This window comes from Orcinus orca, chromosome 2 (assembly GCF_937001465.1).
Source record: "Orcinus orca chromosome 2, mOrcOrc1.1, whole genome shotgun sequence".
Lineage (NCBI taxonomy): Eukaryota > Metazoa > Chordata > Mammalia > Artiodactyla > Delphinidae > Orcinus > Orcinus orca.
The window spans coordinates 90,649,281-90,664,195 of NC_064560.1; the positions used below are offsets into that span (position 1 = coordinate 90,649,281).

Consider the following 14,915-nt stretch of genomic DNA (forward strand, 5'->3'; position numbering starts at 1 on the left):
GTGGCTGAATGGGAGAGGTGAGGATACCAGAATAAAACCCAGGGTAGCTAGCAAGAGGACAGCGATATCGGGGAGCCAGGCACAATGCCCACTACTATTCCTGCGTGAACCTGGGCCTTCTGAAAACCCAGTCCCCTCCTCTGGGAAACCTTCCAATCCCTCCCCCACTCTGTGCACCCACACACCACCTGCCCTCATCCACCTATCCATCCACCCACTTACTATGTTCCTGGGGTGTTGGGGGCTAAGTGCTCAGTGTGAGCCAGAGATTTCTACCCCAGTGGTGTTTTCAATCTGGGCAAGGAGAGAAAAGTTAATCAAATGATTACACTAGTTAATGTCTGGTTTCTTGAGTAAGTACAAGGAAAAAAAATGAGAGTTGTGGGGGAGAGAATGAGCTTGTGTCTGGGCACCTGACCTGCTAAGGATGCGGGGCTGGGGAGGGGGGCTTCAGGGAAGGTTTTCCCGAGAAAGTGATGTGGGACTTCTGCTCTAGTTTTCACCACACAGGCCATCCTACCCTCTGCCTCAGCTGTCTCCCTTGCTAGAAAGGCCAGCCTCCACACCCATGGGTTTTGGTCCAGGGCCTGATTTAAAGCTTATGCAACAAATGTGCATTGAATTTAATTGTCAGTGGTTAGAAGCGCTGGGAAGGAAGGTGGCTAGGTTCCAAAGAAGAGCTTCACTGTTATGGTAACAGTGGGCACAGGGTCCTCCTGCATGCTTTGGAATGCCTCAGGGGTGGGGGGTGGACAGCGTAGAGGTGGAAGGGGGATCTGCATTTATTCCAGGGCCAGGAGAAGCACTGTGGCCTTTACATTCCGAGCCCCAGGGTGCAGGAGAGCAGGGGGTTGTCTCAGAATGCAAGCTGGACGGACATCCACTCCCCTTGGCCAAGGGAGACCCGAGTCATGGCCCGTGTCCCTGAGTCACCTTAGGTACCCCTCTGAGCTCTCGGAAGCTCCTTCCTCTGGGACATGAGAATAGAAGCCACTCTTCCTGAACAGACTCTGAATTTGGTGGTAGTGGTGGTGTGGAGGCAGGCGCTCCACTGGTGAGGTGGTTCCCAGGAGCGGTTCTCTGGAATTTTCTCCTAAGGCAGAGGTGGGGTGGAGGCAGAAGGAGAGATCCGGAGCGGCGTCGAGGCCGCAGACCGCCGCCTGCCCAGGTGGCAGAGGGGCCGCGACTGGCCCGCAGCCAGAGCCCAGCGGTGTCCGGGCGCCCCTCCCCGCCGCTCGAGCCCTCCCACTTCCTCTGAAGGAGCCGCGGCTGTCAGGGAGCCGGGCGCCGCGCGCAGTGCAGGCTCGGGGCGCCTCGCAGAGGAGGCTGTCGCTCTGGCTCGCCGCCCCCCGCCGCTGCTCCGCACCGCGCCCCGCCGCCGCGCCGCGGACCATGGACCTGACCAGGGGCCTCCTGGTGGCGTGGGCCCTCAGCCTGTGGCCAGGTACGTGCCCCCTTATACCCCCCCGCCTCCGGGAGCCCCTCCCTGACCCGCCGAGGCCTGGGATACAGCTGCCAGGAGCCGGTCGCGGTGCGCTCCCAGGGTCCGACCTCGGCGGCTCTCGGGGACGTGGGTCCCCCGGGAACTGGCTGCAGTCGAGCGACTCCGCCAAGTTCCGCGCTAGAGGGAGGCGCGCGGAGGCGGCCAGAGGCCGGGACTTTGGTGGAGTTGAAGAGACTCGAGTTGAAAAGCGCCGAGGGCTGGTGGCCCCGCCGGGCGCCCTGCTTACCTCCAAGCGCCCCGCCGAGCTTTCCGCGCCGCCGCGGGGGTCACTCGCGGTCCCGGGAGCGCCGAGGGCGCGCGTCCTGAGCGAGGGAAGGGGTCAGGGCGTCTGGAGAAAGCATCCCTAAGAGTGGAGAGCCTGCTGCGGCGGTCCCAGGGAAGGGGGGGTGCTGGGGGAGAGCCGGGAGCCAAGAGCCGCCCAGGGTCCCTCGGGCCGGAACGGAGCGCAGCCTTGAGGCGGTCGGCGCCCAGGCTCTGGTGAGCCGTCGCGGGCCTAGCGGAAGGCTGCGGAGAGCAGCTCGGCAGTCCAGGGCTCCCGAAAACATTACCTGACCCTCGAGATAGGGACGGGGCATCGCCCCCCAGCCCGCGCTCAGAACTGTGCGCTCATTCAATAATGCGGGGGATTCCGCCATCGCTGAGACGTGCGCCGCCGCCTAATGCACTCCAGGTGTCGCGGCGCGGCGGGGACCCCGGGCCGGCGGGGCGGGCGGCCCGGAGCGAGAGGCCAGCCCTGGGCTATCCTCACTGGGGCACCCGGCCCGGGAGTCCCCACACTCCGAGTTCCGGCGCGACTCGCCACTTGGTGGCGGCGGCGGCCAGAGGCGCTGTTCTACGGATCGGGAAAGCTTGCGGGACCCCTCCTTGGCGTGGCCGAGTGCTCTGGCGGGGACCAGCACCTCGGAAACTGGCCGAAGGGCCTCGCCTCCCCTTCTGCGTGGGCTCCAGGTCTGGTCTGGGGCCAGTAGTAGGAGTCAGATGCGGTGGCAGGGGGAGAGGCGCCCTCAAAGAGCACAGGTGGAGATCCCCCAGCCCAAGCAAGCTCACCCAGTCCCGGGGTACTACGGGAAACAAGTGCACCCAGCGTCGGTCTGTAGTGGAGCTTCTGGGAAGGCCTGTAGTTGAAAGGGGCTGTGCTGGTGGGGTTCAGTTCAGATCGTAGAGTCACAACTGAAAACAAACATTGATGCTTTAAGTTGGGGAGGAGAGAGCGTTGGGGACAGTGGGGGAAGAGCTGCGACCAGGCCAGCATATATCTAGAAACGGCTGCCGGAGGAGGTGGTGAAGCCCTCTCTAGGTCATTTAGGCAAGAGGGGGAACTCTAGGAACTGCCTTCAAATCACTAGGAGACCCAGCCATAGAAAAAGGGAATGCACTCCTGTGTGACCCCAGATATGTGGCCCCACCAGAACTTGAAGTGGCTGCTTTAGGGGCTAGAGACAGTCCAGACCTCAAGGGGCAAAAGCTTTGAAATCAGACCTGGCTTCCCATTCTGGCTTTGCTGCCCTGCAATCTCTACAACAGGTATCCTCCTCTGTGAATGGAAATAGATATTCTGAGACCGTAAAGCTGTTGGCATGATTAAGTCAGGCTGGCCCTGTAAGAAAAGTTCTTAACACAGGGCTTGGTACACAGTAGGGCTGAATCCGGTGGTTGATAATGCTAAAGCAGGGATGGAGGGGGGTAAGGGCGTGCAGTGAAGGACAGGGACAGGATTTGTGACTCAGAGCTCCCTTCATATGGAGAAAACCACTCCTGAGTTATGTCTGGTCAGTCTGAGCTCTTGAAATATGGGATTCATTAAACATATCAATCAGTGTTGGAACAACATCTGCCTGCAAGGAACTGGGGGTGGGGCCCAAGCATGTATGCAGTCAGGGCCCTGCCTGTAGCTGAGAACAAGGTGAGACCAGGGAAAGCTAAATAGAAGCACTGGGGAGTGAATGGCACAGAGAAGCTAAGGGCTGCAATTCGAACAGGAGAAGTTCAGTTCCGCTTGAATAAGGCTTCCTGCAGGAGGAGATAGCATTTGGACTGGGCCTTAAAGGAGTGTGTAGAGTGTGGATAGACCTTACAGTGGGACTGTTTGTACGTTAGAGTGTTATTTCCTGGAACTACAGTAGTTAAAGAACAAAAAGATGAATATTTGAAAACCACAAAGATGACTGTGGTCAGTAGTGACTCTGGAGATTAGAAGGGTCACAGAGGTCATTGGGTCCATTCCCCCAGCTCCAGAGCAGGACTGATGTTGATGTCTCATCTGTGCATCACATGAAATCAATGTGAGGATTATCAGGAAGCTTGCCGACTGGTGATGGCACAGTTTGGCTGGGCAGGGACTTGTCACAGGCCACGTTGGTGGGGGAGTCCTCATTAAGGCCATTATGAGTTCAGAGCCTTGATCTTTCCAGAGCTTCTGCTGCAGGCTGTGAAGGGTGATGAGATGGGCAGCACTATCAAGAAAGCCAGAAAAAAAGTAGACAGGTCCAAAGACTTCTATAGCTGACGTTCAGAGAGAACAGACCCACTGATCAGAACTTGCCTATTGTAATGCATATGATTAGGATAAAGAATATATATATGTATAACTGAGTCACTTTGCTGTACAGCAGAAATTAAACACAGCATTGTAAATCAACTATACTTCAACAAAATTTTTAAAAATAAAATAAAAGTGAAATCCTCCCAGTTTGGAAGCAGAAAAAAAACCTCAGTCTTTACTGAGCACTTGTTACCTGACAGGTGACATAAAGACACATAGGGAGATCAGACAGAGCGTGGTTGTGAAGGACCTGGGGTTTCACTGCCTGGGATGGGTCCGGCCTCTGTTAATTAGGACTCTGTTTCCTTGGCAAGTTACCAACCAGCTCTGTGCCTCAGTTTTCTCATCTGCAAAATGGGGATGATAACAATAGAACTTAAAGAGTATCCAAAGATTTATGATGTATATAAAGTACTTGGAAAATTGCAGGCACATACTGAGCATTTAGGAGTTTGTCTTTCTTCTCCATCATCATCATCATCATTGCTCATTACTGGCCATTGAGTAAGGGATCTAAGTAAGGATGCAGAGATGTAACCTTCATACATCATACTCGTAAATAAACCTAAACTTTCCTAATCCCTTCTCCCAAAGGCCTGGCCCAAAATCTTGGTCATAATGGGAACTCAGGGTTTTTTGTTTTTGTTTTTGTTTTTGCCACTGAGGCTGTCTTGAAGTCAGTATGATCCTGGCATGAGTGTTTTGTGTCGTTGGAGAGAAGAACCATACCACTCCCTTGTGTGTCCTTGTGGGTGGGGGTCTTATTCAGCAGAAAAACCTTGTATGGAAAAGGCACAGTACTGGGCACCACAGGTGTACAAAGACTAAAAAGACCCAAGTCCTGCTCTCCAGCTTGGGAAGAGCAGGGAAGGAGATAAAGTTTGTCACTTTGCCTCCCCAGTGCCCGCCCTGCTGGGAGCTTGTCAGCCAAGCCTCTCAGCCACCATCAGCCGTGGAGCTTCTGGACCCTTGCACAGGCAACCCTGGGGGCCCTAATGAGATGAAAGTGGAATATGACCCTCTTTCTTCTTATTCACCATGCCCCTATCTCTACCCTGCAGTGGATCCCCCAGAGATGGGATATCTATCCCCTCAGCTAGACATCCTCATTGTTCCCAGCCCACCCACAGGGCTGTGGGTCCTTGAGAAACTCAGACAGCAGCTCACCTTCATTTTGCCCTCTGTGAACCTCTTTGTCTCCCCTCCTGCAGTGACAGCTTCCTCCAGCAGCAGGGACTTCCCTTCCATCCTCTCCCCTCATTGCTTAGGACGGAACTATGGTCTTAGCTGGCCTAGCTTGGCTCTTGCTGTATAGAAGGGAGTTTTTGGAGAATTAAAAAGCCCTCTTTTCTCTCCTTAATGCCTGACTTTGGAGATTCCTGTCTCACTACAGGCTTCCAGATCTTACTTACATTGTTCTATTGCAGTTGCAAAGAGAAAGGATCCATCACAATCCTCCCCAGGTAGTGACAGCCTCTGGCTGGCTCAGGGAGGGTCAGCTACAAAACAAGCTTTAAACATGCACTGACACATTCCAAAAACGGTGTCTCGTCTGGCCCTCATAGCTTAATGCCCCTATCCCAACACCACCGAACTGTGGGCTACCCTCAGGAATTCATAGCCATTTGAAACTATTTTCCCAAAACGATTATGAGCTCCAAAGTCACCCACACGCCCTCAGTGTGGAGTGCTTGCTCTAGAGAGCTGTGGTCCAGGAAGGAGGGTCCCCATCCCCCAACATGTAAATCCTGAGTGTACCAATTCTTAGTTGAAAGCCCAGAAGGTTACCAGCCAGGGGAGAAGGGGAGGAGACTGGAGTCAGTCATCTCGTAAGCCAAAAATAAATAAGCTCCCCCAAAATTCCATGAAGGGTTTTCATACTCTGTATTTATGACCTTCACGAGATGAACAAAATTCCTCCTGGAGGAAGACGTCAGTGTGGTCAAACATGCCCCCATCTCCACCCCCACCGCCTCTATCCCAAACTTCCTCCACCTTCGAGCTTACTGAGCTGGAGTGATGATCATTACGTGTGTGGCCTGGGAGCCCAACTGGATTCAAATCCTTTCTGCTTGGGCGACCCTGGATAAGTCCCTCTGGGCCTCATTTCCTCATCTGTAAAATGGGTAGAATAACGACTTCAGAGGCTGATGTGTGCTTTAGATGATCTCTACGTGGTTCACTCATATCAAGTGTTTGGAACAGCATCTGGCACCCAGTAAGCCCTCAGTGCCTGATACCAGGCACTGCGTCAAGCATTTTCTCACATCTCAGCTAGGCCTCGCTATGGAAGTCACTACAGCAATCACCAGGTTACACGTGAGAAGTTAAATGGTTCATCCAGGGTCATGCTGACTGAGTAAGAGGCGATGTTTGGTGTTTGCCCTTAATCCACGCATAATGTCTCTTCAGGAGGGCACAGAAAGATGAATAAGATGCCCTTGCTGGAAGATACTGTCTGCAGGGAAAATGAGATCTGTACGCAAATGGCCATCCTCACGTGGGCACGGGTCCAGGAGAAGCAGCTCTCTCCTTCAGACTCAGCTAGACAGCGATTTCCCACTCAAGGTGCTGGCTTGGTGAGAAGTGGTCCTCACGCCCTGCCTTTTAATACGGGAGCCTCTCTCCCTCACTTGCCTCCCTGCTCGGGGCCGAGTGGGGCTCTACCATCTGCCCCCAAGTCCCAATATTCTGGGCCACTCTGACTCTCTCTCCAACCTCCTCAGGGTCTAGGCTGGGCATTGCTCTCCTCCCTTCCCTGCCTCTGCTTCCCCTAATCAAAACCTGCTCTGAGCTCCAGGCCTAACGAGTTAATTCATGCTGCACAGCACTAATGAGTGATGACAGCTTCATGTGTCCTTCAAAGTGATTTGCATTTTAACTGGGCTGTGCCTTGAACCAAAGGATCAAGGGGCTAATGATGGAATTTCAGGTACCAGGACCTGAAATAGGTGAGACCAAAAAGTTGAGGCAAGGGACCTGCCTGGCCTGGTTCGGCCCCTTACCCCACTACTCCATCGCCGATCAGATGGGTTCTACCTGGGCCCTTGTGATGATGGGCGGCATCCTGTAACATAGAAGAAGCCAGTCTGTGGCTTGGGTGATGCTGCCCTAAAGCGGGCAGAGGTTTTTCCACGTGGCATGTGGGGTGAGTTAGGCAAGTTGCTATAGCAGTGTGCTCCAGGATTCCAAACAGGATGACACAGAGAAGGGGCTCCTGCCTCCGTAGCTGGGGCTGACAGCTTTCTTCCCCCAGCGGCATCACCCAGCTGGGCCAGGCTACAGGAATCCTGACCCTGCAGATTTCCAGGACCTGTTTCTTTGCAGACTGGGCCTCAAGAAGGCCATGGAAAAACCATGAAACGAGTAAGTGGATGCAGCTCCCAACAGTCTGCAAAGAGCGCTCCCGGGTATTTGTTCTGTCAGTCAGAATAGGCCAGGTGAGGTCAGACGTCCTGTCGAGGCTGGTAGGTCCATTAGATAGAGGGGGAAACTGAGGCTTTTCAAAGTGAAATGATTTCCTGTGATTTCCCCAAGATCACGTAGGAATTCAGGGACAGATCTTCCGGCCAAAGATGAGATTAGAAACCTAGTTTGCTACACTCGTCAGAGGAACTTAAGGAGCAAGCAGTGCTTCGGCCAAAGGAATGAAGTTCTAATGGTAGGTTTTCTACATCTGTGGCAGGCAGGTAGGACAAGATCATTGAAATCATTCTCTGTAGATCACTGGGGGTGTCTGCAGTCTCCACCGCCTGTCCTTTCTGTCTCGTCCATCCCCAGGCCCTCAGACTACTGCTTTCTCCTACTGCCAGGAAGAAGACCACAAAGTGAGGTCCATCTTCTCTCCTTCTACTGGAATTGCTCTTTTCCTGGAGCTCATAGCCTCTCATATTTGGTGACTGGTGGCAACCATAAGGTCCCATAAATAGTATGTAGACAGAGCTCTTCTCTGAGTTTATTCCCACCACTTACCACATATGCAGGATCAGCTACATAATCTGTGGGGCCCAGTGTGAAATGAAAATACAGGGCTCCTTGTTTAAAGACTATTAAGAATTTCAAGGTGGCCATGGCAGAGCATTAAACCAAGCGGGGGCTCTTCTGAGTGTGGGGCTGAGCAACTGCTCACAGAGTTCTCCCTGCAGGCTTGTGAGTTGGCAAGGAAGGCGCCAGGATCCCTCTTGACACATGAAGAAACTGTGTGGCTCGTCCATTTGGCCAGTATGTACTGAGCACCCATTAAATCTCAGGCATCTCCAGGTTCTGGAAATTCCAAATCAGATAAGGCTCAGCCTCTGTGAGGGCAGGAAGGCACAGATCACACATGGGCTGCAGGGCCCATGCAAAGTGCTGGTGTCCGTAGATGCAGGGGTGCCCATAGAGCAGTTCTGAAGGCACACAGCCAGGGCTGTGGAGTGATTTTTAAGCCATGGAATTCAGAAGATGCTTCTGTCTCCAGTTACTGCCTCAAGACCCCTTTGAGAACCTTTGGGGGCGACCTTCAAGCATTTGATGCTGGGCTCTGGAATAGCCCTCTTGGCGAAAGCAAGAAGCCAGAACTTGAAATGCTGGCCTTTCCACAGCCACGGGTATTGGTGCTGCCGTGGTCCTGCTGGGCTAATCCTTCTAAATGGAGGTCACTTCTCGGGTTTTTTACCTGCCCACTTCAGCCTCCCCTCCTGGTCTGCAGACAATCAGCAAGTCCAGTGGTCCTCATTCATGGGTGAACAAGAGAATTATGGTGTAAAACAAAATTTTTCACTGACCCCACCAGAGCACACCATCACTCTCCATGATGGAGCCTGGCCTTGGCTTTTTTTTTTTTTTTTGCGGTACGCAGACCTCTCACTGTTGTGGCCTCTTCCGTTGCGGAGCACAGGCTCCGGACGCGCAGGCTCAGCGGCCATGGGTCACGGGCCCAGCCGCTCCGCGGCATGTGGGATCCTCCCGGACCGGGGCACGAAGCTGTGTCCCCTGCATCGGCAGGCGGACTCTCAACCACTGCGCCACCAGGGAAGCCCAGCCTTGGCATTTTTTAAAGCTCCCCAGTAATTCTAATGGGCAGCCAAGGCTGAGACTCACCGGTGTCATCTAAACCCAATCCCCAGTCAAGCAGAAGAGAAAACACTGTCCAGGGAAGGGAAATGACTTTCTCAGGGTCACAAACAGTCAGTGGTGAAACCAGGATGTAACCACTTGTCCTGCTTCCCAGGTTTCCAGCCCACCTCTCCCGCCTGCAGTTTCACAGGATTCATAGCCAGGCTGGGCTGGAGACACAGCGTGGAATCAGAGTTTGAGAGGCTGAGGCACAAGGGGGAATTTGAGATGGGAGTTGGTATTTGGAGGGTTATTAATTTAGTGACCTTGTCTGTGTCCCCCACAAGGCCATAAGCTGTTGATCACTGTGTGGCCCCAGGTGGGACAGAGGAAAGCCAGAGAGGGGCTATGGGGACACCAGTTTAGCTGAGGATCCTGGTCAGAACTGCTCACAGACAGATGGACTGGCATGGCAGGAGGTGTCCAGCAGGGGTTAAACAGAGCCGATCAGGGTCATTCCAACCCTGCGATTCTGGGCCCCACTGAAGCTGTTGTGAGTGTTCAGGTAAAGGAAGCACCTGACTCAGGACGGGGACTGTTAAAGAGAAGCCCAGGTCGGGTGGGTAAGGGATGCTCCATCAGGAAAAAGAGGACAGGCTTGCCTGGGAGAGGCAGAGCAGGAAGCCCCTGGGACCAGCCTGAGGCCCAAACTCCCTCCTGCCCCCTTCCACCCAGACCTTCCTCTATAGCAGACAAAGTGAGGCTAAAACACAAACTGAGTGTGTAGTCACTTCCCCTGCTTAAAACCCTCAGTGGCTCCCTATTGCCTTAGGTTGAGTCCAGCCTCTTTAATAGAGCTCACCAGACCCTGAATAACCTGCACTCAGGACTCCCCTCTAGCAGCACCATGTGCATGGGCACGTCTACACCCCTATGGCAGCTCCACTAAACTGAGCTTCTTAGTGTCTCAAACGCACCAGCTGTCTCTGTCCTTCACTCACATTGTTCCCTATATCCCATTCGACCCCCTCCTTTCTCCTGGCTGTCTCTCACTTATTCTTCAGGTCTTCCTCCCGAAAGCCTCACCTGACTCAGTCAGACCTTGGATCAGTTACTTTTGTGATCTCAAGATGCCTATACTTCTTACAGTGTTATACCCCATACACAACACGGTATTATAATAGCCTGGACAGCTTTGCCCACTGGACTGGAGCAGGGACCACATCTCCTATCAGTCTCTGTATTGCCAGCTCTCCCACAGTGCCAGACTTAGTACTGCTCAAATAATATGTGTTGAATGAATGTAAGAACTGTCTAAGTCAACAGAAAGGTATTTAAGGGCAAGATAGATGTCTCATGTTTCTTTGCAGATGCACCGCCAAGAGGTCCCAACACAGTGGCCTGTATTAGGTGCTGTGCTAGGGGCTCTGAGGGATAAAAGTCAAGAGATAAGTCCTGTCCTTCAAAGAGTTTATGGTCTAGTAGGAGAGAGATCTTTGGATAAATAACCAATACAGGGCTTCCCTGGTGGCGCAGTGGTTGAGAATCCACCTGCCAATGCAGGGGACACGGGTTCGAGCCCTGGGCCGGGAAGATCCCACATGCCGCGGAGCAACTAAGCCCGTGTGCCACAACTACTGAGCCTGCGCTCTAGAGCCTGTGAGCCACAACTACTGAGCCTGCGCTCTAGAGCCCGTGAGCCACAACTACTGAGCCCACGTGCCACACCTACTGAAGCCCGTGCACCTAGAGCCTGTGCTCCGCAACAAGAGAAGCCACCGCAATGAGAAGCCCGCACACCGCAACGAAGAATAGCCCCCGCTCGCCACAGCTAGAGAAAGCCCGCGCACAGCAACGAAGACCCAATGCAGCCAAAAAAAATAAAATAAAATAAAATAACTAATACAAGGGAGGAAGTAATAAAAGCTGTAAGAGAGCTACAGATAAAAGACTCTGGAATTTGAGAGGTGAAAAAGAGATGATTTGTAACTGCAAGAAGAGCAGAGAATATATCTGGAGAACAGCCTGATGTTTGGTTGGCAGGATGCTGGAGTATGTGCAGAACTGCAAGAATGGAACATGGGCTGAGGCCACCGAGAGAGGACCGAATGCCAACTAAGGCATTTGGATATAGCAGATGGGAGCCACTGAAGGTTTTTGAGGGAGGGTAGAGCATGTTCTAATGTATGTTTTGAGAAGCTCCTTGGTGGGGCGGGGAGGGGGATATGGGTGTAGGTTGAATGTGACAGGACAACAACTAGAAGCAAGTGGATTGCTCAGATGGCTACTGCAGCAACCCAGGCAGGAGGATGCCAGAGCCTGATGTAAAGGTGGTGAGAGGAGAGAGGAAGAGGGAACCTGTGAGGGGCAGAATGGAACATCCTTGGTCAGGGAAGGAAAAGGAGAGAATATGGAGGAGGCGGGGTGTTAAGGACCAGGAAGGTGAGTGGATCCTGGACATGTCGACTTTGCGGGGCTCTTGGGCAGGTGGAAATGTTGGCTGGGAGCTTGGAAGCGAGTCTGACTTGGAATGTTTTGACTGGGAGCCTGTCACGTATACATGCTTAGTGGCACGCCAGGCCTGAGAGAGAGGGAGAACCCGTGGCATGGGCCCTCCTGTCCCTCTATCCCCTTTCCAGGCCCAGAAGCAGTGATTCATGCCCCAAACTTAAAGAGAACCCAGATTCTGATTTTAAAAGCCTTTCAGAGCAGAAGAAACCAACGAGAAGGCCAGGCCAGACCACAAGCCAAACATCAACTGTGGAATGTGCTTGCTAATGATGGTGAGGCCAGCCAGGGGCAGACATGCTGGCCGGCTTGCCAAGAGGCCCCTCCAGTTGTCCGGAATATGTCAAAATGGTCACCGAGATGATCCCTGCTCTTCCCTCTCTCTTCCGTGTGCATCTCTGCATTTGAGCACATCTTAAAACTAGCCCCTCCCCCCACCCCCAGTCTGTAAGTTGCACTGGTCCCCATGATCCTTGCTGTGAAAGCTCTGGTCTGCCATCCGTCTTCCCACCTCTGCTCAGCCCAGAGGACTAGGACCAGGAGACAGGCAGGGGTCTGAGGGCTGCTCTGGGGGTGCCCAGAAAGGCTCCCGTGGCTTGTGGCAACCAACTGGTCTCCCTGCATCCGCCCTGTCCCTTGAGCTCCTGCACCCAGTAGCCAGAGGGATGCTGCTTGAATGTGGATGGGATCATGTCCTATCCCTCTGCCACGAACTCTCTGGGGCTCCCCTTCTTCTCTGGGTGAGAGACTTGTGTGATCTGACTCCCCTGCCTTTTCCACCTCATCCTCTACTCCTCCCCCACTTGCTGCTTCGGCTCCACCCACACAGTTTCTGGAATGTTCTTCAAACATACCTGGCGCCTTGGGCTTCGCACTTGCTATTCCTTCTGCCTGGATGCTCTTCACCAAAGAGCCTCTCTCGCTTCCTTCAGGTCTTAACTCCAACACCCGCCTCTCATGGAGGCCTTTCCTACACCCCTAACTAAAATGTCAGCCTCCCCTGCATGCACCCCCTTATATAAACCCCCATGCCTGCTTTAGTCCCGCTGGGGTATTTCTCACTAGCGAGCATTATTACCAATTTTCTTTATTAACCTTGTTTATTGTCTGTCTCCTCCAACGGAGTGTCATCATGAGAGCAAGAATTTCTATATGTTGTTTTACGTGTGTATCCCAGGGTCCAGAGCAGTGCCCAGCCAGAGGAGGCAAGTAATAAGTAGTCGTGGAATGAATGAATCAATGAAGACCTCCCCGCAGCCTGCAGCAGGCCTGAAATCCCATTAGTTAATCCCCTTTGAGATAAGTAGCACCCTCTCCCCAGTCACCTTTCTTAGGATACCAGTCCCCTAGGCGTTCAGCGCAGGCCATTGGTTAGTAAAGCCTTTCTTTCCAGACAAGAGTGTGGTGGTAGTTGCTGGCGGGCTGCTGAGGCGGAGGAGGGGATCTTGAAGGGAGAAGGGCCTTGAAAGGGGCAAAGTGTTCAGAGCAGGCAGCCCAGGCCAGCCCAGCTGGCCCCATGCTGTTCAGTGTTATTTACTGTGACTCAGAGAGGACACAAGGAGACATGGGACAGACCTTGTTTTGACACAGAAAAAACCTAGGTATGTAATGGACTTCCCAGGGAACAGCGGGGTGGAGCAGAAGTTTAAAATGCCTTGTTTCCCACAGAAGGGTAGTGATTCAGACATCCTCCATGGACCGCAGAATGTGGATGTGTCCTCCGGTACCCCAGAAGGAGCTGGGAGTGCCCAGAGAAGATGGCAGGGGCTGAACAGTAGACCCCAATAGTGGACCAGGTTATGGTCCAATCCCTGGGAACCACCAGACCAGATTCTGCCCTGGTGACTGGGGAGATGACAATAAACCCATTGTACATGTGGGGAGACTGAGTCTGAGCCCAGTGAGGTTCATATTTGGGGCATGTAACCACTGACTTGAGGTTTGAATACCGGCCCTGGCACTTACTAAGTGTGTGACCTTGGGCAGCTCACATCCTCTCTTTAGAATGTATAATGGGAATTATAACGCCTACCTTGTAGGATTAGTATGAATAAATAGAAATAATACTGATTACCAAACAACATGTCTGGCAGGGATGACGTGCTCAATAAATGTGTACTACTTGCTAACAGTCATTGGGGGCTTCCATGAATCAGGCTTTGTTCTTTTTTTTTTAATAAATTTATTTATCTATTTATTTTTGGCTGCATTGGGTCTTCGTTGCTGTGTGCGGGCTTTCTCTAGTTGCAGTGAGCGGGCTTCTCATTGTGGTGGCTTCTCTTTGTTGCGGAGCACAGGCTCTAGGCGTGCGGGCTTCAGTAGTTGTGGCACGTGGGCTCAGTAATTGTGGCTCACGGGCTCTAGAGCACAGGCTCAGTAGTTGTGGCATACAGACTTAGTTGCTCTGCGGCATGTGGGATCTTCCCGGACCAGGGCTGGAACCCGTGTACCCCTGCATTGGCAGGCAGTTTCTTAACCACTGCACCACCAGGGAAGCCCCAGACTTCGTTCTGAGCACTCGTCTTCTCAATAATCCTAAAAGAGGGGTGCTGTTATCTCCTCCATTTTAGAGATGAGGAAACGGATGCATGTCGTTAAGTAACTTACCCAAGGTCACCAGGGTCATAAAGTCACAGCCTGGAATTGGAACCCAGGAGGTCTGACTCCAGAAACTGCAATTCCCAGAGGTCACGTGACTTGACTGAGGTCTTGCAGCTGCCGATAAAAATGAGATCCAGACTCCAAATTCAGGTTTGATCATCTCCAAAGCCCATCTTCTTTCCTGCTTTCCCTGTACTGCTCACACAGCTCTGGCCATATCTGTGTAACATCTGGAGTACTTTCACTTAATAATTTTCATTCAACTGACTTTAAATCAACTCAGTCTTTTCACTTACCTTCATCGTAAGCAATAATTGCTGTGAAACCTAAGTTTTGATTTGCTTGTAATTTTTTAATATCCATTAAACGTGAGTTGTCAAGTTTTAATGTTCACCCTTGTCCCACGTAAACTCTTCTCACCCATTATGCCCTAGGAGACACTAGGTCACCCTGTGCGGCCCTCAGCAAGGACAGGTGACCCCTAGTCCCTACTCATCCAGAACTGAAGTGCGACGGAGCTCAGGTTTGCCTGGGGGACATTTTGACGAGACACACCTAGACTCCATTCATCTGTGGCATGATTTCTCAGCTGCCCTGGCTCTGTCTTCTTGGAGGTTTAGTCAAGGCCCCCTCCAGGGCTAGTATCCCCTTGGCACACACCGGGAAGAGTCCAGAGAAGTTGGCAGGTGTGGCCATTTTCTGTCGTGCTCAGCCCACCCCAGG

The 14,915-nt window shown here is 52.8% G+C and overlaps 1 protein-coding gene across 1 annotated transcript in view; it reads left to right on the forward strand.

Moving 5' to 3' along the window:
• Window positions 1-1,112: 1,112 nt before the first annotated feature.
• The window catches only part of ITGA11 (integrin subunit alpha 11), a 124,845-nt gene continuing 111,042 nt past the window's right edge, over window positions 1,113-14,915 (forward strand). The window contains exon 1 of the mRNA XM_004276237.3: window positions 1,113-1,444. Within this exon, the coding sequence (XP_004276285.2) occupies window positions 1,393-1,444 (52 nt within the window). The 5' untranslated portion in view covers window positions 1,113-1,392. The remainder of the gene's footprint in view (window positions 1,445-14,915) is intronic.